Source organism: Pyrgilauda ruficollis, unplaced genomic scaffold (assembly GCF_017590135.1).
Source record: "Pyrgilauda ruficollis isolate IOZ18807 unplaced genomic scaffold, ASM1759013v1 scaffold10, whole genome shotgun sequence".
Taxonomy (NCBI): domain Eukaryota; kingdom Metazoa; phylum Chordata; class Aves; order Passeriformes; family Passeridae; genus Pyrgilauda; species Pyrgilauda ruficollis.
The window spans coordinates 14,094,499-14,116,186 of NW_024508101.1; the positions used below are offsets into that span (position 1 = coordinate 14,094,499).

Genomic DNA, 21,688 nt, shown 5'->3' on the forward strand with positions numbered 1-21,688 from the left:
ATCCATGTGCCTGTGGCCTCTTCCCTGCTTGAGGAAACCCCGGGTCCCTTAGAAGCATTTATTCCTGAAATAAGGCAGGGACTCTTTCCTTCTCTCATCTCCAAAGTCCTTCACACCGGGGGGGTCAGGTAGGAGATGCCCTGAAACAGATGGGGATTCAGCAGCAGCAGACAGTACCTGAGAACAGGCATTTAGGGGCATGGAGGAAGAGGAGGAGGTCGGCATGTGTCACCCCACCCCACCCCATTATGCTCTGTGCCACACTGCTGCCTGCATACTCCTGGGCATCACTGCCAGCTCTGGCTGCTTGCTGGAGGGCTCCTCCAGCACAGCCATCACCTCTCTGGGAGCAGCATGGGAGCATCACGGGGTCCCCTCCTCCTGCTCAGGGAGAGCAGCCTCAGTATGGGCTGCAGGGAGCTGCAGGGGGACCAGCACTCTCTGGCATTGCCCCCCTCAGTGCCCCCACAAGCACTGCCGGGCTGTGGAAGAGGCCATGGTCCAGTCACAGCATCAGGAGCTTCCCGCTCCAGAGCAGCCTGAGGCTCCTGGACTGCCAAGGGGTCTCCTTCTCCCATGGTCCCTGAAATGCCAGCCCCGTGGGATTTCAGCAGTCAGCTTCAAATGGGAAACAAATCTCTCCTGTGATTTGGGAAAAGACAACCAATCTCGGAGGGGACTGCATCTTCTGCCAAAACAAGGCCTGCCTGCTGCAAAAGCCTTTGATTCCCCCGCGCCTCCGTGCTTTCTGCAGAGGGAGTCAGCAAACCTGGCTCTTACTTTTACTGAAATCTCTGAATTTAGTATACAGGGAAGGAAGGGGCGGTGGTGAGAGAACAGACTCTGAAGCACCGCGACTGCCAGAACCCTGCGTGTTGCTGTGTGAGGGTGAAGCCAGAGGCGAGTCCCTGCTCCAGCCCGGTGCCACGGACAGCCCTGGGGGCAGCAGCAGCTCCCTGGCTATGGGATGGAGATTAAAATACTGTGGGCACTGGGTGCTGTGGGCACAGTGGGCTCGTGGCTGGCTGCTTTTGGCAGTGCTCTCGGCTGGAGGGTGGGATCTGTCAGCACCCCTGATGCTGCTGCATGGGTCGGGGGCTCAGCTTGGAGCCAGCCTTGGCTCTATCTGCCCAGCCTGATCTCCCTGTGCCAGGTGACATCCCTGGCTCTTTCCCCCTCCATGATCTTCTCGGGCTCTCAAGCTGTCCCCCTGCAGGCTGTTCTGCCCGATGCTGCCAGAGGGGCCAGCTCTGTGCCCACCCCTGTGCCAGTGTGTCCCTGGGAGCGCTGTGGGGGGCTGGTCCCTGTGCCCCTCCATGTGCCCTGGGATCTGTGTCACTTGTGTGTGTCCTGGGGGTTCTGGGTCACCGTGGGAGCTATTGCATCTGTTCATCTTGCCTTTCTGCAGGGGATTTCTTCCTAAGGGCATCCCGGGTGGGGGGCACAGGCAGGCTCATGGCCTGGCTCTCCCATGCAGCACTGACTGTCCCTGTCATGCCTTGCATCCAGCAGACCCAGCAGCTTTTCCCTTTGCTTTTCCAGGTGCCAAGGGCTCTGCTGGGGTGACACGACCTCTCTCCCACCAACACCACGCCGTGCCACCCCCCACCACCCAATGCCTGGGGACTGCCTGCCCTCACCTTGACGGGTGGCAGCGGGTGACACGGGGTGGTGTGGGTCCCCCAGCCAGCACCAGCACACCCCATGGCGGTCCCCTTGGCCGCCTGGCTGGGGCTGATGCACCTGGCCACTTGTCTGGCTGCTGGACACGGCATGGCTGGCAAGAAGGAGATCAGCATGGATGGGGACCTGGTGATTGGGGGCCTCTTCCCCGTCCATGAGAAAGGAGTGGGGAGTGAAGACTGCGGCAAGATAAACGAGCACCGGGGCATCCAGCGCCTGGAGGCCATGCTCTTCGCCCTGGACGAGATCAACAAGGACGGGAGCATCCTGCCGGGGGTGAAGCTGGGTGCTCACATCCTCGACACCTGTTCCAAGGACACCTATGCCCTAGAGCAGTCCCTTGACTTCGTCCGTGCCTCCCTTACCAGGGTGGATGGTTCTGAGCACATCTGCCCCGATGGCTCCTACGCCGTCCACGACGACGTTCCCACTGCCATCACCGGCGTCATCGGGGGCTCCTACAGTGATGTGTCCATCCAGGTACCTCCCAGGCAAGAGGGGCTCAGATGGGGCTGGGGGTTTGAAGTGGGGGAGGCGGATAAAAGCTTGGCAGCAGTGCAGTGATGCCACTGCCAGTGTGGCACAGAGAAGTGTGCTCATCCCTCACGGTGATGCTCTGCCCCTTTCTCCAGCAGGGAGGGAGTGCTAGGCGGGCACCTGAATGAGCCGTCTCTCTGTGATTGTGGGGGATGTGCCCGGGGTCCCCTTGGGGGCTGGCAGGAGTCCCCCAACACTCCATTAGGAGCCAAGCCTCACAAGGGGACAGGTGTTTATTCCTCTCCTGGGTTCAAGGTAGCAAGTGCAGCTCCTCAGCCCAGCTCATCTCTGGACTGTGCCAGACAGAGCAGACCAGTGTGAGGGGGCTCTGTCCCTTTTTCCCCCACAAAGGGCAGGCCATGAGGTGCTGCAAGGGACATGCCCTTCTGAGGGGGTCAGCCATGGCTGCCTGGCTAAGGCAGGGTGTGCTCAGAGGACAAGTGCCCCTGTGTCCCCAGTGATCCCACACAAACAGGCACCTCAAGCTTCAGACCTGGCTGTGACCCTGGGTGGGGTGCATCTCAGTCCCCAAAACCTTGTCTCTGTGGACCTGGAGGCTGGTTCCAGCAGGTAGAAGGGCGTCCCCTGAGGATGCAGGACTCAGCAGGACCAGCTGAGTCACAGGGGTGGCCGGTGGGCCACATGCTTGCTGAGATTTAATGAGTCCCCAGCATGTGCCAGACTGTGTGTCCTGGTCCCTGGGATCCCTGCATCCCCCAGGTATGGGGTAGAAGAAGCTGGGACTGTGTGATGGAGGCAGCATCCCAGCCCACCTGGGCACTTGTCCCTTCACCTGCTGGGAACCCAGCATGTCCCCATGTCCCAACCCCGGGCAGGCTGGCAGCTCCCATGCACGGTGAGGACAGGCAGCAGCCTCACTGTGCTTGGAGACATTCTTGCCATTAGGGGAATTTGTCGTCAAGATCATTTGTCCACATTAATTAAGCCACGTCTCCTGCCTGGGGAGCAGTCAGATGTGGGCAGGCTTGGCAGCCCCGCTGGCACACCCGAGGTCCCCTTGCTGCCCCTAGAGCCTGGGTTTTAACAGCCTCATTAGTGGGGCTTTTTTCCCCTTTGAAGCTAACAAGGGATTCTGCTGAGTGGCTGGAAGGTGCCAGTCCCACTGAGCCCCTGGTGTGGGATGCGCAGGCGCCTGTCCTCTGACCCAGTTCTGCAGCATCCCCCAGCCTGGTGGGGGACTCTGCCCTGGCTTCCAGCCCCTAGAATCCTTTCCCCCATGCTGTAGGGCTGCCAGGCATCCTGGCTTTCTCCTTGCCATTGAGAATCTCCCGAATTTTGAAGCAGAGTGCTTGAAACATTAAAAAAAAAAAAAAAAAAAAAGATAAATGAGCATGTCTGAGGTCTCAGGCACTCTGTGAATGTGCCATCCATTCTTCTCCAGCCCCTCCACAGATCAGGATGCTCTGGGTTGGGATGGGTTGCTCCTCAGCACAGTGGTTGTGTTTGGGAGCATTGTGCAACACTGGGTACAGGGCAGGGTCCCCCCATAGGAATGTCCCTTGCTGACACCCCTTCAGGCACTCACATCTCCTCCTCCATGCAGGTGGCCAACCTGCTGCGGCTCTTCCAGATCCCACAGATCAGCTATGCCTCCACCAGTGCCAAGCTCAGTGACAAGTCCCGCTATGACTACTTCGCCCGCACTGTCCCTCCAGACTTCTACCAAGCCAAAGCCATGGCAGAGATCCTCCGCTTCTTCAACTGGACCTACGTCTCCACTGTGGCCTCAGAGGGAGACTACGGGGAGACGGGGATCGAGGCCTTCGAGCAAGAAGCCCGCATGCGCAACATCTGCATCGCCACCTCGGAGAAGGTGGGGCGCTCCATGAACAAGAAGACCTACGATGGAGTGGTCCGGGCTCTGCTGCAGAAGCCCAATGCCAGAGTGGTCGTGCTATTCACCCGAAGTGAAGATGCCCGGGAGCTGCTGGCAGCTGCCCAGAGAGCCAATGTGTCCTTCATGTGGGTGGCCAGTGATGGGTGGGGAGCCCTGGAGAGCGTGGTGGCCGGGAGCGAAGCGGTGGCAGAGGGAGCCATCACCATCGAACTGGCAGCCTACCCCATTAAGGAGTTTGCTTCCTACTTCCGTAACCTCCACCCCTACAATAACAGCCGAAATCCCTGGTTTCGGGAGTTTTGGGAGCAGAAGTTTAGGTGCAGCTTCCACACGCAGGACTGTAGCCGGTACTCCCTCAAGACAGGCAAGTTTGAGCCAGAGTCCAAGATCACGTTCGTGGTCAATGCAGTCTATGCCATGGCTCATTCTCTTCACAACATGCACCGGACATTGTGCCCCAACTCCACCAAGCTCTGTGATGCCATGAAGCCTGTCAATGGCAAGAGGTTTTACAAGGACTTTATACTCAATGTTAATTTTGATGGTGAGTCCAAAGTGGATATGGGGTTTGGCTGCCAAACTGGAAAGGGATGGGTGGAAGATAGGAAACAAGGAGGCTCAAATTTGACCCAAAACCCTCCAGTTCCTCCAGCCTGTCCACTCCCAGGGCTGTGGTTGTCCTGAGGTGCCAATAGCCGGCTCACCATCATCCTTGGGAGGCAATCCAGGCCTTCTGTCCCCAGTGGAAACATGTGGAGAAGCTGGCCACCAACTCCATCCTGCTACAGCTGGGTGGGACCAGCCCCACCCAGCCCCAGGGATCCTCAAGAACAGGGGTCCTTGCAAGCATCATGATTTATTCACATTTCAGGGATTAAACTCGAGGGATACCCTTCATCAGGGACCCATGTAGTTTGGGGTGAATTAGAAGCATGTCCTCTGTGACTTGGGCTGAGGGTGTCTTGGCTACTAGGAGTCACTGAGAGCCATGGAGGCTGCACAGCCGCCCTCTGCCCCTGCAGAGCTGCCTGGTCTCACAGGCTCTCAGGCAGGTGGGTAGTTCTCCACCTTTGCTTTCCTGCTCCTAACATGTGCATAGGCAGCAAGGATGCGAGTGAAGGCAGGAAACAGGTCGGGCATTTTGTGTGGCCATGGTGGGATGTGACCCTTTGGATGGGCCCTGCCTCGAGGCCTGGAGTGAGTGTTCTCCTGCCCTGAGGCAGTGACTGTCTCCTCTTGTCCTCCCTGCAGCTCCGTTCAGGCCAGCGGACACCGAGAGCGTCGTTCGCTTTGACCGCTACGGCGATGGGATCGGGCGCTACAACATCTTCAACTACCACTACGTGGACGGGCGGTATCGGTACCAGAAAGTGGGCTACTGGGCAGAGGGGCTCGTGCTCGACACCAGCCTCATCCCCTGGGCTGAGACCTCCATTCCCGTGTCCCAGTGCAGTGACCCCTGCAAGAAAAATGAGATCAAGAGCATGCAGCCCGGAGACATTTGCTGCTGGATCTGCATCCCCTGCCAGCCCTACGAGTACCTGCTGGATGAGTTCACCTGCATGGACTGCGGTCTTGGCTACTGGCCCAACGAGACCCTGAATGGCTGCTACGAGCTGCCCCAAGAGTACATCCGCTGGAAAGATGTCTGGGCCATTGGTCCCGTCACTATCTCTTGCCTGGGCTTTATCTCCACCCTCTTCGTTATTGGAGTCTTTGTGAAGAACAACGACACTCCCATCGTGAAGGCCTCTGGACGAGAGCTGTGCTACATTCTGCTGACTGGGGTCCTCATGTGCTACAGCATGACCTTCATCTTCATCGCAAAGCCCTCCACCGGGGTGTGCACGCTGCGGCGCCTGGGGCTGGGCACGTCCTTCGCCGTCTGCTACTCGGCCCTCTTGACCAAGACGAATCGCATTGCCAGGATCTTCAGTGGGGTGAAGGAGGGGGTCCAGCGCCCCCGCTTCATAAGCCCAACATCACAGGTGGTCATCTGCATGGCCCTCATCTCTTGCCAGCTGATCATCGTCATCATCTGGCTGCTGGTGGAGACCCCCGGCACAGGCAAGGAGACTGAGCCTGACAAGAGGTACATTGTCACCCTCAAGTGCAACAACCGTGACTCCAACATGCTCATTTCGCTCACCTATAATGTCCTCTTGATTGTCCTCTGCACGGTCTACGCCTTCAAGACACGGAAATGTCCCGAAAACTTCAACGAGGCCAAGTTCATTGGGTTCACCATGTACACGACCTGCATCATCTGGCTGGCCTTCCTGCCCATCTTCTACGTGACCTCCAGCGACTACCGTGTAAGAGCTGGAGCTCTGAGGGGGCTCTGACAGGGCTTGATCTAAGTGGTCCTGGAGATCTGGGCCATGCAGGGTCCATGCTTAGGAGATGTATGGGCCTGGGGAAGGGTCTGCATCCACACACTTGTGATGGCCACCTTTACACTGGGTAATTCAGGACCAGGTGAAGGGTCCCGAAGGACTGTGGCTGATGGGCCAATGAGTCCTGGAGAGAGGATCTGCCCCCTTCCCTCCTTTGCTAGGATGAGGATGGGAAATGGCGCTGAGACCTCCAGAGATCCCCCACAGCCATGACTATCATGGAGCAATAATAGTCATCCTTCAGCCTGGTGGCACAAAAGCTTGAGACAGCTGCTGGCTCTGCCAGACACCACACCCCAGGGCATGAATGCTAGCCCCAGGGCCAGCCTGGTCCCTGGGCTGCTGAGCAGTGCCAGGAACTGGATAGCACGGGGTGCATCCTGGCACAGACAACCAAACACATTCTTGATGGGTCTTGAGGAGTTGGTGGGGACAGTTAGTCAGGGGCAAACAGAAAGGACCTGCACTTCCAGAGAGAGTGAGCACTGGGGTGGGGAGTGCAGGCTCTGGCCCCGTGCAGTGCCACAAAGCAGCATGTTGGCAGGGCTGGGGGTGCTGCTCAGGGTGTACCTGCTTTGCAGGGGAAACTTGTCCCCACCAGGGCAGTGTCCATACTCTGCCCATGGGTCTCCTGCAGCACCACCCTGACAGAGGGATGTGGTGTGGGGTGGAATGTCCCTGCAGGGTGCAGCCTGTGCCCTGTGGGGCTGGCCAGTGCCACAGCATGGCCTTCATCCTGCCCCGCTTGGGGCAGAGGGCTGACGGGTGGAGCACCTGATGCCCACCCCTGTCTCCAGGTCCAGACCACCACCATGTGCATCTCGGTGAGCCTCAGCGGCACCGTGGTCCTCGGCTGCCTCTTCACCCCCAAGCTCCACATCATACTCTTCCAGCCGCAGAAGAACGTGGCCAGCCACCGCGTGGGCACCGCTCGGTTCAGCGTGGCAGCAGCCAGCTCCAGCCAGTCCCACGGTGAGCACGCTGGGGCTGGGGAAGGGCTGGGGGACAGCACCCCTTTCCTGGTGGGGGGTGTGTGTGGGCACCCTAGCATGGGCTCCTGAAGAAAAGCAGGGTGTGGGGTAGGGCAAAGTGGGAAATGGGGAGGAATGGTGGATGTGTCCCCAGTGGCTCTTTCCTGTCCTCTGTCCCAATGCCTCATCTCCCAGCACAGCACAGCTGCCAGAGGGGTACTGCTCCTGGGGGCCCTCATTGCTCTGAGGGGACACTCTCCACCCCAACACAGGGGATTCAGCTGCCCCCAGGTGCCTGTCACTACACGAGGCACTCTCCCCTTTAGCTCCAGGGAATATGACCACCCTGGGCACCCAGGGGGACATGGCCATCCTGGGCACCCTCCACCCCAACTCCCTGGGCACCACCGCCATGGGATGCTGGGCAGTGCTCCTGCCAGGCCCCAACCTAGCCCTGACTGCTGCCTTCCTGTCCAGGCTCAGCCTCGCCATACGTGCCCACGGTGTGCAATGGCCGTGAGGTGGTGGATTCCACGACGTCATCCTTGTGAAGGACGGGGGGCCAGGCTATGGTGCTGCCACACAGCACCCCCGCTGCTTCCCCAGGGAGAGCAGTGCCCGCAGCACGGGCTGCTGAGGTGCCAGGTGCAGCCAGGAGGCTCAGTCCCTGCCCCAGCACGAGCTACACATCCCACACGTCGGGTCATGGTACGTGTCACCCTTCCCTTGCACTGAGCCACGTTACATGTACCCTGTCCCCCACACCCTGCACTGAGCCATGGTGAACATCCCCCTCCCTGAGCTGAGCCACTGCACACGTCCCCAGCCCTCGCACCGAGCCGTGGCACGTCCCTCTGGTCACCTGCACTGAGCCATCGTGCCCCCACACCCCCTGCACTGAGCCATGGTGAATGTCCCCCCAGCCCTGCACTGAGCCGTAGTGCACATCGCACGGACCTCGCACTGAGCTGTGGCACAAATAGCCTGTCCTTGTCCCTTGCACTGAGCCCTGGTGCAGCCCCGCCTGGGGGCACATCCCCTGCCCCTTGTCCCCACATCTCCAGCACACATCTCCGCTCCTGCTTTCGGCTTGCACCAATCCACGCTGCACCTCCCACTGTGGTGCCACACACTGCCCTCGCCCCAAAGCCACCCCAGCTTCCCAGTTCCATGCCTTTCCCAACACCCCCTGTGCCAAGCCTTGGACCACATCACCCTTTCCCCAGTGCTTTGCATTTTCATGTTTTCCTCCTGGTTTTGGCCTCAGGAGAGCCACCGAGCGTGGCTGGGCTGGGCCTAAGCCTCCCCCCCATCGCTTCCCTCACTGGGTGTGGCGCTTCTCATCCCCTACTGGGAGACAGGGCAGGAGTGGGGGACAGACAAATTCCTGCTGACCCCAGCCCCTGCAGAGCCCAGGGGGGCGCTGGAGGCTCAGGGCAAGCAACAGGACCCAGGTATTTGAGCCCAACCAAGTTTTTAAGAGTAGACTTTTTCTGTGAACAAAAGTGTGATTTTTTTTTTTTTTTTTGTAATTTATGTAAATAAAGTGGTTTTGGTGTTGTTTCTTTTTTTACAAAATGGATTGTTCCAGAGCTCAGGTACAGCCAAACCTGAGAAAAGGGAACAGACCCTCGCAGAGGGCAGAGCCACATCAAGATATGGGGGCCAGCAGAATCAGGGGCCATGTGGCAATCCCCACTCACATCCTGCCGAGCACGGTGGTGGCTGCACCAAGGGTGGGAGGCACAGCTCCAGGGACAGAATGACCTGCTCCAGTGGCTCCAGGGACAGAGAGCTAGGAGCTGCCAGGGGAGCCCTCTTCAGGGCTAGAGGCTGTGGTCTTCTGCTTCAGGGGGATGATGCAGATGCTGTTTTTGGCTTCTTTGATTCTCCACCACCGTCCCAGCCTGTGGGTGAGAGAGATGGGGGAGTCACCCTCCATCAAGACCCAGAGGGGAGGGAAGCTGCACGCCCAGGCAGCTACACCACGGAGGGGGGACAGTACCGGTGCTCCTGCCCGATGCCAGCCACCAGGAAGTCACCAGCTGCTGAGAACTTGAGGCTGTTGACAAAACCCACCTGGAGGGGACAGAGCAGGGTGAGGGCTCCCACAGCTTCTCCTGCTGCCCAAGAAGGGGAGCCCCTGCTGAGAGACCCTCCAGCCCAGCTCCAGAATTCCCAACCTGCCCATCCATCCATACCAAGGGGATGTCCAAGAGGTGCTCCAGCTTCCGAAATCCTTCACCGCACTTCCAGAGCTTCACACTGCCGCTGTGGGACCCTGGGGCACAGAGAGGAGCCTGTCACGCACCCCAGCCCAGGGATGGAGCAGGACACATCCCCCACAGGCTACCACCCCACACACCTGTGGCCAGGAGGTCAGTGTTGCGCAGGGCAGCCACGGCTGAGATCCACAAGGGCTGCTGCAGGCCCTGGGCCTCCTGCTCACCGTGCGCCTGCCGAGCCAGCGCCAGCGGCTTCTTCTTCGTCAGCCCCCACAGGGCTAAGGACCTGCGGGGGATGTGAGGGGTGAGGGGGCTGAGGGGGCACCCTGCCCACCCCCCAGGCATCATCCTGGCCCCGTGCTCACCCATCATCAGCACCAGACACCATGTGCTCCTCGTTGATGAGCTGGATACAGTCGATGGAGCCCCTGCAAAGAGAAGAGTGTGCTTTGGGATCCTGCAGGGCATCAGCAGCCCCAGGATGCTCCTGGCACCTACACAGCACTGCCCCAGCTGGACACACCTGCCCGCAGCCCCTTCTTCCACCCCAGACCTACTGGTGCCCAGAAAACACGAGCTGTGATTCCTCAGGGATCTTCCAGAGCCGCACGGTGCCGTCCCGTCCCCCCGCTGTCACACAGCACTCCCGGCTCAGGCTGTCCAGCCCCGTGATGATGTCCTGGTGTCCGAACCTGCAGGAAATGACAAACAGCTGTGGCAAGTAGGGCCCTCTGCCCCCTCACCTCCTCAGGACTGCTGGGCCCCCCTTGGAAGGGTCAGTGGGATTTCCCCAGCTCTTACAGGGTCTCCACGTAGGCGTTCTCAGCCACATCCCAGACCTTGACGCAGCGGTCGTGAGAAGCGCTGTACAGCTGGTGTGTGCCCTTTCGGAAGGACAGGCCCTGGGGACAGACGGACAGGCACGGCACAGCAGTGAGGGATGCCGAGCAGGACACAGCTGCCTGGCCCCACAGGCGCTGTGCCCAACGCCCCCAGCTCACCGAGACGGCGTCGCGGTGCCCTGTGAAGATGTGCAGGCGCTTGCAGGTGGCTGCATCCCAGATCATGATCAGCTTGTTCCTGTCTCCTGTAGCCTGGCAGACAGCAGGGGACACCTGAGACCTGCACACTGGACACCCACAGCCCACCCCTGCCTCCACTCCCACTCCGTGGGCTTTGGCTGTCCCAGGGACCCATTCTTGACCCAGCAGGGGACAGGGGCTGCTTTAACCCAGCAAGGCACATCTGGGCGTGAGACTGCACCCCAAGGACCCAGGGAGAACACTCCCCATGCCCTCTCTCCACCCCTGTCCCCTTACCAGGTACTTGCCATCCGAAGAAATGGCCATGCAAAGGACTTGGGACGCGTGCCCCATGTGCCGCTCCTCCGTGCCCTTCTTCCCCCCGGGCACCACGCACAGCCTCTTCCCACTGTCCACCTCCCCTGCAGGAAAAGCATCACAATCACCCTCTGGGAGCCTCCCACCACTCCCAAAAGCGTCAATGAGCCTTTCACAGAGCCTGGAATTATGCACAATCCAAGAACAGCCAAGGGCCAAGCCATCTCAGAGGACACCTGGGTCCTTGCAGGGGTTGGGCTTGGGAACAGCCAGTCACAGCCCCAGGTGAACACTTGCATTTGATGAGGGAGCCGTCCTTGGAAGCAGAAAAAATGAATCTGTCATCAGGAGAGATGACGAGGCAGGTAACGGGCAGCTGGTGTCCCCGCAGCACACGGATCCTGGCTGGATCTGGAGGCTGTACCTGCAGGAAGAGCAGGATGTGAGCTGGGCTGCCCAGGACCCTTCCCCAGGCACAGGAGTACCCCAGCACAGCCCCCTGACTTCTCCAGGGAGAAAGGCTGTAGCGTGCTGGCCGTGCCTTAGTGTCCCCTGAGCTGGCACCGGCACCCCCAGCAGCGGGCACTTACATCTTTGGCCACCAGGCGCTGCAGCCGGCCTCTCTGCTCCAGCTGGGGAAGAAGGGGCACGTTCAGCAGAGGTGGCCTCGGTCCCGGTCCCGCGGGAAGGGGACAGAGCCCGCTGCCGCCAAGGGGACCGAGGGGCCGCGCCCGCCTCCCCGCTCACCACGTCCTCCTTCAGCCGGTCGCCGATGAGATCCGCCGGCTCGAGTTCCTCCTCCTCCTCCGCCCGCTCCTCCTCTGCGGCGGGACAGCGTGTGAGGGTCGGGCTCAGCGCCCGGGGCCGCCCCGCGGGGCACCGGCGGCGGGCGGGACTCACCGAGCTGGCGGAGCTCCTCCAGGTACTGCTTGGCCAAGCGCAGCTTCTTCTCCTGCGGCGTCTCCTCCACCTCCTCCTCCGCTGCCTCTCGCCGCCGCCGCCCCAGCAACGGGCTGCAGGGACACGCGTGCGTGAGCATCGGTACCGGCACGCCACAGGTACCGGCATCTCTCCGGTACAGGCATCCCCCGGTCCGACACCCCTCCGGTACAGGCACCCCACAGGTACCGGCATCTCTCCGGTACAGGCATCCCCCGGTCCGACACCCCTCCGGTACAGGCATCTCTCGGTACCGGCGCCCCGCTACGGTAGCGGCACTCCCCAGGCGCAGCCCTTACCTCTCTGTCTCCGAGTCGCTGGACACTTCCTCGTCGGCGGGCCGACCGGCCGTCGCCCGCGGTCTCCCATCGGCGCCCGGTGCCTGCGGAACAAAATGGGGCGATCGACGGGACGGGACGGGACGGGAATGGGGACGAGCGCAGCAAAGCCTCACGGCGGAGACCCCGGCGAGGCAGCCCTTCCTCGCCCGCCTCCCTGTGTCCCTCCGGCCCGGCCCTTACCGCCGGCCGCGGCCGCCGCCGCGCCGCCGCCCCGCGCGCCCGCCGCCGCCGCCGCCATGCTGCCGCCGCACGTGGGCACGCCGGCCGCCAGCGGGGCTCGGGCCACGCCCCCGACAGCGTCTATTGGCTGTGGCCGGCAGGATCCCGCCTCCTATTGGCCCCGCGGCACCGCCTACCGGTGCCGGAAGCGCGCCCTGCCCCGCCTCGTCCGCCGGCCGCGCTGTCACTCGGGTGTGACGTCACGTGCCCGCCCCGCCCCGTAGTCCCGCCTCCATCGTTTGGTCACGCCCCTGCCGCTGGCCACGCCCCTCCGGTCCCGGTGGCGGGGTCCCTTCGGCCGGGACCGGCCGCTCGTACCGGGGACCCGCTGCCCGGGACCGGTTGTCAGAGCCCCAGGGCCCCCAGCGCTGCCTCCTCTGCCCCCCATGGCCCTTCGGGCCCAGTCCTGCAGCTGGCAGACCCCGCGGTGACAGCGACAGCGGGCTGGCACTTCTGAAACCATGACAACTCCTTCTGCCCCTCAGGGACCCTTAACCAGCCTCCACTGTCGGGCATGGCCTCTGCTCCGTTCCCTGTCCTTTGTGGAGCTCCAGGGCCCCATCCTGGGCCATGAAGCGGTAGTGGCTGTCTGTCTGGGACGGGTGATGCTCTGAAGAGCTAAAAACCGCTTTTGTGCAGAAATTTTATTATGTGCAAACAATCTCTTTTCTCTTTGGCACAGGGGGAGTCAGGGAAGGACAGTGGGAATGCCCTGCACTGGTCTCTGCAAGGCAACAGGCCTAGGGAGAGCCTTTCCCAGCCTGTGCAAGTGGATGCACCAGGTGGGGAGGGATGCTGCCCTCAGGTTCAGCACCCCAGGGCATGACAAGAGGAGCCTCTTGCCTGGAAGCCTGTCGAGGCTACGAAGTTTTGGTCTTGGTGGCCTGAGGCTGCTGTGGAGCTGCTGCTCAGGCTTTGAGGCTGCAGGAACCCATGCCAGGGGCAGTGTGGAAGGAGCTGGGTGGACAAGGAACCCACCTCGCCATCCATCCGGGCAGCCGGAGCAGAAAGGCAGCTGTGGTCAGCTGTGGTCATGGAGGGGAGCTCTGCCTAGGAACTGAGTAAGCTAGAACTCACGGGACACGTCTGAAGGGCCCAAACTGCAGTGCCCAAAAGGCTGGCCAGGGTGGGAATCCCACCTTGGCCTCGTCTGTGTCTGGTCATGTAAGTGAAGGAGCTGTCCTGCACCTCCTGCTTCATCATCTTCTTGGTAAGCCCCATCACGACTTGAAGGATTCGGATGGAGAGCTCCCGCACAGTGTATCGCTCCTTGGGGAGGAGGGGAGGGCGTGAAGATGGACACCCCCAAAACAGCCTCGGGCAGCGCAGCCCCAGAAGGGAGCGGAGCTGCAGCACCGCACCTCTGCCCAGCGGGGCGTGCTGTCCCTGGGCCTGGAGGCCCTGCGGAGGTCCGGGCAGGCCAGGGTAGGGTGTGCCGCCGTCCTGCCCCGGCCCGGCTGGGTGTCCGGTGCGCGGGGATTTGGGAGCGGCCGGAGCCGTGCGGGCCGTGCGCCCTCCGGCCGGCAGAGGGCGCGGGCGGGCCCGGCCGGCCCGAGGAAGTGACGGCGGCGGCGGGGCCGAAGCACGGTACGGGCGGGACCGGGCTGGGGCAGGGGAGAGAGCGGGGAGAAGGGCCCGGAGAGGGGCTCGGTGGTGGCCCAGTAATGGGCCGGTGATGGGTCAGTGGTGGGTCAATGCTGGGGTCACTGTCAGGGTCAATGACGGGTTGGTGGGGGGATCAGTGACGGGCCAGTGAGAGGGTCAGCAATGGGGTCAGCAATGGGGTCAGTGATGGGTGAGCGGTGGGGTCAGTGGTGGGTGAGCAGTGGGGTCAGTGATGGGGTCAGTGATGGGTGAGCGGTGGGGTCAGTGATGGGGTCAGTGATAGGTGAGCGGTGGGGTCAGTGGTGGGGTCAGCAGTGGGGTCAGAGATGGGGTCAATGGCAGGTCAAAGGACAGGTCAGTAATGAGGTGAGTGTTGGGTCAGTGGTGGTCGGTGAGGGTCAGTGGTGGGGTGGGGATCTGTGTTCAGCAAGTGCAGCCATGAGGTGGGAGCAGTGATCAGCTGGGTGATGCCATTTCAGTGTCTGTGTGTGAGTGCTGTGTGGTTTGGGGCAATCGGCGTGCAGGCAGCCTGAGTGCCCGTGTGGGGGTGCAGCGTGGGAAGTGGTGTGCTGTGTGGGGCCCTGGACAGACGTGTCATTCACACCGGGGAAGCAGAACCAGGCGCTGTGGTTGGTCATGAGCCTGGGCTGCTTCCTGCTGCGCTGGCACCCGGGGCAAAGGAGCCAGCAGCGGCGGGCAGGGTGAGTGTGAGCACGGTGAGCGTGAGCAGGGACAGTGTGAGCAGGGTGACTGAGCAGGGTGAGTGCAGACAGGGAGGGTGGGTGAAGGCAGGGTGAGTGCAGGCTGGTGGGTGGCAGGCAGATGCTGTTGGAGTCCTGGCGTGGCTTTGCTGGGCAGGTGGAAGGAAACCATCACCCACTCAGGAGTGCTGGTGGGGTCTGACCTCTGAAGGGGACAGTGCAGGCTGCACTGTGGGTCAGGAGTTTTGGAGCTGGGGGGTGTCCCCACCAGGCCTCCTGGGGGCACCTAGGGTGTGGGAGGGCAGAGTCAGGCCCTCCCCAACCCCCAGAGGGGAAGTGGGGCAGTTTGCTCAATCCTAGTTAATCAACTGGCATGGTGGTTCCTCCTGTCTTCTGCCTGTGGCTTCTTTGCAAAGAGAACTGTCAGGCTGAGAGGGGACCCCACAGCATGCTGTAGGATAGGGGTTTTCTGACCCCTCAGAGGCTGTTTGGGCTGCTCAGAACCCCAACTCTGAGGACATGTGTGATGGGATAGCTAGTCTGATGGGTGCCAAGGTGGCAGGAGCTAGTGGCAGGGGCTGGCAAGGAAGCACTGTGCCTCCTGCCTGTCAGCTAATTTGACAGTGCTAAACCTTTCTGCAGGTCTCATGGCATGAGTTCCTGGAGCTGGCACCATGTGCCACTTCCCTGCCACGAGTCTCTTGTTTGACCTTGGACTCGCCAAACCTCCATGAATTCATCTGGCTGTGCCACTGGGGAACCGTGCCTGTACTGGGGCCAGTGGCGGGCTGGGGGGAACTCACGCACGGTCTGTGCCTTACTGCCTCTAAGCTGTGACCTGCTTGGTTTCCCGTCAGTGAGAAGAATGGGTTCTGTGTCCGAGGAGCTCAGCTTGGTCCCCTTGCACCAGAGGCCGGAGCTGCTGGAAGCCTGTGCCAAGCTGCTGGGCGAGGAGTGGGGGAAGAGCCGGGCGTCGCGGCTCCACACGCTCCAGCGCTCCTCGGACGCCTTTCCCACCTGCCTGCTGCTGCTGCGGAGCCGGGGCCCCAGCGAGACCCCCGCCGCCCGGGAGGGGCCCTGCGAGCTCGTGGGCCATGTCCGACTCTCGCGCGTGGTCAGCCGTCCCCATGACCTCTTCGTGGAGAGCGTGGTGGTGGCCCGGGCGCTGCGGGGCCAGGGCTATGGGCGCCGGCTGATGGAGGGCACTGAGCAGTGGGCCCGGGCCCGGGGCTTTCGCTGCCTGCACCTCACCACCCATGACAAGCAGCACTTCTATGCCCACCTGGGCTTTGTCCTGGGCGAGCCGGTGCAGAGCGTGGCCTTTCTCAGCCCGGCTATATCCTCTGAGGTGCTGCGGCTCTTCTCCGCCCCTTCTGGGGCTGCCACTGCCATCACCACCAGGCCATGGGTACCCGCTGCCCCCCCGCCTCCTCTGCCGCCCCTGACTGTCCCCCCACCACCTCCCCCACCGACAGTGATCTGGGCAAGGGGTGTCCTGGCTGAGAGCAGCGAGCAGAGCCTCCTGGAATCCCGGCACCGCGATGCCAAAGGGCTCCCCATCTTCTGGATGAAGAAGGACATCTGAGGGGCTGGGGCCCGAGCCAGTGATTAAAAGCAGTGCGGGTGGGAGCTGCCCGCCGCAGCGCTGCCTGACTGCCTGCCATTCTTCAGGGCTGGCACCAGCTCCCCCAGCCTCCATGGCTCACCCTGGAGGGGTGCTGGCAGGGAATGGGCAGAGTTCCGTACCATGCCCTACCTGGGCACACTGTCTCCATTCCTGCCTGGCCCCCCACTCGCCTGGCTGGGGCTCTGGAACCACCAGCATGGTGGGGAGACAGGCCCACCCCAGGCTGTGGGGCTGGCACTAGTGCCCAGGAGCACTGCCCAGCCCCACCAGCTGTCTCCTCCGCTCAGGATTTGCTGTGGGGCAGCTGGGGCTGACGGAAAGTGGCGGCCTCCAGCATGGCCACAGCTGTCCCCCCTGAGCAGTCTGGGGAAACTGAGGCACAGGATGGCTGGGGGGGCACTTTGGGAGTAGGGCATGGTAGTTAGTGGGGCTGCAGAATCAGGTCCCCTGCACTGCACAGCAAGAGGTGCAGGTGGCCAAACCCCCCTGAGGCAGCCGGTGTCAGTGAGGGCCTGCGGCATGGGAGCGGGAAGGTCAGAGAGAGCGTCCGGCCTTGCAGCGAGGGATTAGCACTGTCCTTGCTGTGTCACGCGGCCCTGGGCCCATTCCCCGCCTAATCCCCTCATTCTGGGCAGCTGGCCAGTATCAGGCAGGGGCACCAGACCCCTCTGGCTCTGTCTGGGCTGTGAGGGACAGTGCTGCCCCTTTGGTCCCACCATGCCTCCTGGGGAGACTCAGTCCTTCAGAAGGTCACCCAGCCTGGCTCAGCACTGTGCTGAAATGGGGACCAGGGAGCCTTGGTGCCTCTACTACAGGCAGGATGGGGAGTGAGCAGGGAAATTGAGGCACCAGGGTCAGTGGCTTGCACTGCCACTCCAGAGCTGTGCCATGGCTGTGGTGGTGCAAGCAGGATCTCAGCACCAGAGAGCAGCAGGCAGAGGTAACACTGGCAGTGCTGAGGGCAGGAGAGGTCTCAAACCTCCAAGTGTACCAGGTCCTGTCAGGTTTTGGGATGGGCAGCATGTGCTTGCAGGACAGCCCGGCCCCTGTTGCCAATCCTAGTCCACCATGTGCCAGGGGGACAGTGCCTGCATTGCTGGAATGCCCACTGCATCCCACAGCCTCACACCCATGGCTCTCCTTTCCTCGCAGGGTGCCGGCCCCGCAAGCAGCTGGTGAGGCGGGATGGTGCTGGTGCTGGCACTGTGGGCCTGCCTGGCACTGGGCACAGCCCGTGAGGAGAGCCCGGCACCCGCGCCCCTGGCAGGTGGCCAGCCCTTTGCCGTGGTGTGGAACGTCCCCTCCGGGCGTTGCCAGCACCGCTTTGGCATAGGGCTGCCCCTCAGCGACTACGGCATCGTGGAGAACCAGGGTGGCCACTTTGCTGGCCAGAACATCACCATCTTCTACAAGAACAAGTTTGGTCTGTACCCCTACCTGTCACAGCATGGTGTCCCCCATAACGGGGGCCTCCCCCAGCGTGTCTCCCTCCACGCCCACATCAACAGGGTGGCCGAGGACATCCACCTCCTCCTGCGACCTGCTTTCCATGGCTTGGCCGTGGTGGACTGGGAGGAGTGGAGGCCCCTGTGGGCCCAAAACTGGGGAGCCAAAAAGATGTACCGGACAGCCTCAGAGCAGTGGGTGCGGGACCAGCACGGTGTCCTGCCGGAATGGCAGCAGCTCCGACTGGCCCAGCTGGAGTTCGAGCAGGCGGCACAGGCTCTAATGGAGGAGACACTTCTGGTGGGCCGAGCCCTGCGCCCTGGGGGGCTCTGGGGTTTCTACCGCTTTCCCGACTGCCTCAACAGCAACTGGGCCAAGGAGGCAAACTACACCGGGCAGTGCCAGCCGGCGGAGGTGCAGCGCAACAACCGTCTGGGCTGGCTCTGGGCCGCCTCGTCTGCCCTCTACCCCAGCATCTACCTGCCGCTGGCGCTGCCGCCCGCCCTGCGCCGCCGCTACGTGCACCACCGGCTGCGCGAGGCCCTGCGCGTGGCCGCCTTCGGGGCCCACGGCCTCCTGCCCGTGATCGCCTACTCCCGCCTCTCCTTCCGCCGCTCCTCACGGTTCCTGCCTCTGGTAAGCAGTGTGGGGCCGGAGCTGGCCACGGGTGTGATGCAGGGTTCTGGTTGGCACAGGGACAGAGGCTGTGTCCCCCAGAGGGGTCACGTCTCTGTTCCTGGCAGGCTGACCTGGTGCACACCATCGGGGAGAGCGCGGCGCTGGGAGCGGCTGGGCTCGTGCTCTGGGGAGACATGTCGTACTCCCACTCGGCCGTGAGTATGGCCCCCGCAGCACTCGAGGCAGTGGGCAGCAGCAGATGTGTGGGATGTACGGAGTGGCCACATCCCCCGTGCCCACCAGGGAGGGCTGGCCAGGTCTCTGTTGCTGGGGCGGGTTGTCACTGGTGGTTCCTCCCCAGGAAAGCTGTGCCAACCTGCGCCACTACCTCGTGTCCACCCTGGGTCCTTACGTGGCCAACGTGACGGCAGCAGCCCGAGAATGCAGCTATGGGCAGTGCCATGGGCACGGGCGCTGTGTGCGCCGGCAGCCCCACGACCTGGGCAGCCTCCTGCACCTCGGCCCCGGTGCCAGCCCTTGGGCTGCTTTCCGCTGCCACTGCTACCGTGGTTGGGCAGGTGAAGGCTGTGCCCAGCGGGTATGGCTCAGCCCTGCCACCTCCTGCCAGGTGCCCGACCATGCTCACAGCCTCTATGGGCACAAGGATGTCACATCCTCTGACACCTGCCTGCCACAGGGCACGTGGGGCTGGTGACAAAGGCCAGGGACCGCTACGGTCCCCTACCCCAGCAGTGCTGCTGCTGGCACTTCCTGTGGTCTCATTAATCTAAATAAATTCTCCTTGCACAGCTGGCATGGTTTTTGTGGGCAAAGCTGGGCGACTCTGTGGTGTCCTCATGCTGGGCACAATTGCCATTGCTGCTGAGAGGCAGCACAGACCCCAGTTTGGCTCTGGATGGGTCCAGCAGTGCATCAGTTTTCCTGCATGGGCTCTGCCCTGATCCCATGAGCTGGCAGCCCCTTTACCCTGGGAAAGGGGCCATGGGGCACTGCCACAACCTGCTGTCCCTTTGCCACTGGCACTGTGCTGCCAGCAGCCCTGACCACGTCACCAGGCCCCCCTCCCCACAGCTATTTTTATCGGCCCCCAACCGTGTTTCTCACTGTCCTATTTTAAGCGGCGCAGTTGGCGCACTGGGAACCCAGTGCCCAGCTCCTGGGGGCCCTGCAGCACCTCACTGCCCGCTCACGCTGCCCGGGCGTAGGGAGCCATGCCCAGGGAGGCTGCAGAAGGTACACTGGGGAGTGGGCTTGGGGCTGGCGGGGGCTCTGGCACCCCAGGGGATACCGGGCGATGCAAGGCTGTGGGGTCGGGATGGAAGCAGTTGATAGATGGTGCCCTCTGCCATGGGGGCTGTGGGCAGAGATGCCTGCGCAGGGAAGAAGGGGGTCCTGGAGGGCTGCAGGAGTTGGGCAGCAGGGTCTGGGGAGGGTGCAAGCAGCTGGCGTGCACAGCCCCCTGCAGCAAACCTACATTACCAGCTGTGCCCCACCCGGGGGCAAGTGGGTGCAGGGGTGATGTGGGTATCTGTGGAGCAGTCCCTGGCCAAGGGTAGGGCTGTGGGGAGGCTCTGAGCGGACCCTGGGTACCGGCTCAGGCCCCCCAGCCCTGATGCCTGCCAGCCCTGCGGGTGACACACAGTCTGGACAGCAGCAGCACGGCGCCACGCTGCCCTGCGCCACGCCACTGACCCCGGGAGGGATTGGGAGTGGGCATGCTGCCAGCCTGCCATGCTCTGCCAAGGGCACAGTGCGTGGGCCCTACCCACTCACTGCTCAAAAATACACAAACACCTAGAAAATAATCTTTTCCCTCTACCCCAATGCAGGCATGGTTATTTCCCAAAACAGGAACAATGCCTACTTCTAAAAAGCCCTCTCAGTAGGGCTTTAGAGCAATAGGCACCAGGGCCCCCTGGCACAGCATACACCCCACATCTCCATCTGTGCACCCCCAAGCACCACAGTACTTACAGGGCAAGCTGGGCCACACCACAGACTGGCACTGCCCTGCACCTGCCCACCAGTTTCCAGCTGGCCCTTGGAGCCCCAGCCAGTCCCACAGTGCCTGGGCTATCCTGGCTGGGGGGTGGCACATTCCTGCCCCCAAGCCAGGGCCAGATTCCAGCCCCACTAACAAGGCTCTGGGATCGTGGCCACCAGGCACGGCTAACTGCTGCGATGACAGCGGTGGGGCCGGGGGGGCACAGCCACTGCTTGCCCACTGTGGCTGCAGGGCTGGGCCAAAGGAGCACCAGCCTTGGCTGCCTGCCCTGGTGCAGCACCGGGCTGCCAAGGCTGGATCCCCCAGCAGGGCTCTGGTCCCACAGGGGTGCCCAGGGCAGGCAGGGGCTGTGGGCAGGGCACAGGCTGACCCTTTGCCTCTGTTCCAGCAGACAGCATGGGAAGGGCTGAGGGTGCTGCACCAGCAGAGCCTGGGGACCCCGACAGCAGTGAGTCCGGAGCCATCAGCCTGCGCCCCGTGGAGTCCATCAGCGACCTGTACTGGGCCTCGGGCGGGCACAAGGGCACAGAGGGTGAGAGGGGGGCAGGGGGGCTGTGCAAGACCCGGCTGTGCCCGTGGCCAGGCTCTGACCCCTTCTCTCCCCTGCCTGCAGGCAATGGCCCGGCTCCCTCCAGCAGCCTGCACCGGCCCCCGCCTCGGCCCGTGTCCCCCGTGCCGCCGCCGCTCCTGCCCACCCTGCGCCCCGTGCCCCCTGCCAGCCTCTGCCCCTGCCTCGGCCCTGGCCACCCCCTGCTGCTGGCCCTGCTGGCACTCCTGGCACTGTCGAGCCTGGTCCTGGCCACACTGGCCATCTACCTGAGTGGTACGTGGCACTGGCAGGGTGGGAGCTGGGGAACTGTGGGGGGCTGAACTGCCTGCCCTCAGCACGTTCCCATCCTCTCCCCGCAGTCCTGCAGAGCCAGTCGGTGCGGGCGCTGGCCCAGTGGCTGGAGAGCCAGGAGGACGCCGTGCACCAGCTGCGGGCAGCCAGCAGGCAGCTCTGGGCTCGCCTCAATGCCAGTGCCCAGCCTGGCGGGCACCGCTGAGCTGCCCCTCACGCCACCATGGGCTCTGGGATGCCACGGGAAGGGGCAACGAAGGGCAGGAGGGGGGAGTGGGCAGCCTTACCCACTGAGACCTGGCAGCATTGCCCCTT

General features: G+C 62.8%; 5 protein-coding genes across 6 annotated transcripts; 4 read left to right on the forward strand and 1 right to left on the reverse strand.

The window, feature by feature from the left end:
* Positions 1-1,686: 1,686 nt before the first annotated feature.
* On the forward strand, positions 1,687-7,996 carry GRM2 (glutamate metabotropic receptor 2). The gene is made up of 5 exons (XM_041463428.1): positions 1,687-2,163; positions 3,785-4,622; positions 5,330-6,393; positions 7,272-7,446; positions 7,923-7,996. Exons 1-5 carry the CDS (start codon positions 1,705-1,707, stop codon positions 7,994-7,996), a joined length of 2,610 nt encoding a protein of 869 aa, XP_041319362.1. The 5' UTR covers positions 1,687-1,704.
* A 963-nt stretch (positions 7,997-8,959) lies between these two features.
* Positions 8,960-12,897, reverse strand: RRP9 (ribosomal RNA processing 9, U3 small nucleolar RNA binding protein). The gene is made up of 15 exons (XM_041462532.1): positions 12,714-12,897; positions 12,249-12,444; positions 11,911-12,023; positions 11,758-11,831; positions 11,601-11,642; positions 11,308-11,434; positions 10,990-11,114; positions 10,672-10,764; positions 10,472-10,572; positions 10,228-10,362; positions 10,036-10,098; positions 9,811-9,956; positions 9,647-9,726; positions 9,451-9,524; positions 8,960-9,352 (listed from the first exon to the last, which is right to left on the reverse strand). The coding sequence occupies exons 1-15, from the start codon at positions 12,895-12,897 to the stop codon at positions 9,241-9,243; spliced, it is 1,665 nt and encodes a 554-aa protein (XP_041318466.1). The 3' UTR covers positions 8,960-9,240.
* Positions 12,898-13,749: 852 nt separating this feature from the next.
* Positions 13,750-16,400, forward strand: NAA80 (N-alpha-acetyltransferase 80, NatH catalytic subunit). Its single transcript, XM_041463082.1, is given in 3 exon segments — positions 13,750-14,015; positions 14,017-14,096; positions 15,673-16,400. Coding segments are annotated over 3 exon segments (1,074 nt in total).
* Positions 16,401-17,627: 1,227 nt separating this feature from the next.
* On the forward strand, positions 17,628-19,315 carry HYAL3 (hyaluronidase 3). Its single transcript, XM_041462988.1, has 3 exons — positions 17,628-18,524; positions 18,632-18,721; positions 18,868-19,315. The coding sequence occupies exons 1-3, from the start codon at positions 17,628-17,630 to the stop codon at positions 19,219-19,221; spliced, it is 1,341 nt and encodes a 446-aa protein (XP_041318922.1). The 3' UTR covers positions 19,222-19,315.
* Positions 19,316-19,675: 360 nt separating this feature from the next.
* Positions 19,676-21,668, forward strand: LSMEM2 (leucine rich single-pass membrane protein 2). Of its 2 annotated transcripts, none has more exons than XM_041463159.1 (4): positions 19,676-19,760; positions 20,921-21,064; positions 21,146-21,355; positions 21,442-21,668. In XM_041463159.1, exons 1-4 carry the CDS (start codon positions 19,739-19,741, stop codon positions 21,576-21,578), a joined length of 513 nt encoding a protein of 170 aa, XP_041319093.1. In that variant the 5' UTR covers positions 19,676-19,738; the 3' UTR covers positions 21,579-21,668. The 2 variants fall into 2 exon arrangements, with proteins under 2 accessions (XP_041319093.1, XP_041319102.1); XM_041463168.1 differs by having other exon boundaries at positions 20,924-21,064.
* Positions 21,669-21,688: the final 20 nt, after the last annotated feature.

What these genes read in the sequence shown, in the direction of transcription:
- HYAL3 (XM_041462988.1), top strand. Translation starts at nt 17,628, where the DNA reads ATGGTGCTGGTGCTGGCACTGTGGGCCTGCCTGGCACTGGGCACAGCC. An exon ending in CCTCACGGTTCCTGCCTCTG is followed by an intron (nt 18,525 to 18,631) that starts GTAAGCAGTGTG and finishes TGTTCCTGGCAG; the next exon opens with GCTGACCTGGTGCACACCAT. An exon ending in TGTCGTACTCCCACTCGGCC is followed by an intron (nt 18,722 to 18,867) that starts GTGAGTATGGCC and finishes GTTCCTCCCCAG; the next exon opens with GAAAGCTGTGCCAACCTGCG.
- LSMEM2 (XM_041463159.1), top strand. Translation starts at nt 19,739, where the DNA reads ATGCCCAGGGAGGCTGCAGAAG. An exon ending in CGGGCACAAGGGCACAGAGG is followed by an intron (nt 21,065 to 21,145) that starts GTGAGAGGGGGG and finishes CCCTGCCTGCAG; the next exon opens with GCAATGGCCCGGCTCCCTCC. An exon ending in ACTGGCCATCTACCTGAGTG is followed by an intron (nt 21,356 to 21,441) that starts GTACGTGGCACT and finishes CTCTCCCCGCAG; the next exon opens with TCCTGCAGAGCCAGTCGGTG.
- RRP9 (XM_041462532.1), bottom strand. Translation starts at nt 12,897, where the DNA reads ATGGGGGGCAGAGGAGGCAGCGCTGGGGGCCCTGGGGCTCTGACAACC. An exon ending in ACCGGCTGAAGGAGGACGTG is followed by an intron (nt 11,643 to 11,757) that starts GTGAGCGGGGAG and finishes CTTCTTCCCCAG; the next exon opens with CTGGAGCAGAGAGGCCGGCT. An exon ending in CTCGTGTTTTCTGGGCACCA is followed by an intron (nt 10,099 to 10,227) that starts GTAGGTCTGGGG and finishes TTCTCTTTGCAG; the next exon opens with GGGCTCCATCGACTGTATCC.
- GRM2 (XM_041463428.1), top strand. Translation starts at nt 1,705, where the DNA reads ATGGCGGTCCCCTTGGCCGCCTGGCTGGGGCTGATGCACCTGGCCACT. An exon ending in ACAGTGATGTGTCCATCCAG is followed by an intron (nt 2,164 to 3,784) that starts GTACCTCCCAGG and finishes TCCTCCATGCAG; the next exon opens with GTGGCCAACCTGCTGCGGCT. An exon ending in CAGCTCCAGCCAGTCCCACG is followed by an intron (nt 7,447 to 7,922) that starts GTGAGCACGCTG and finishes CTTCCTGTCCAG; the next exon opens with GCTCAGCCTCGCCATACGTG.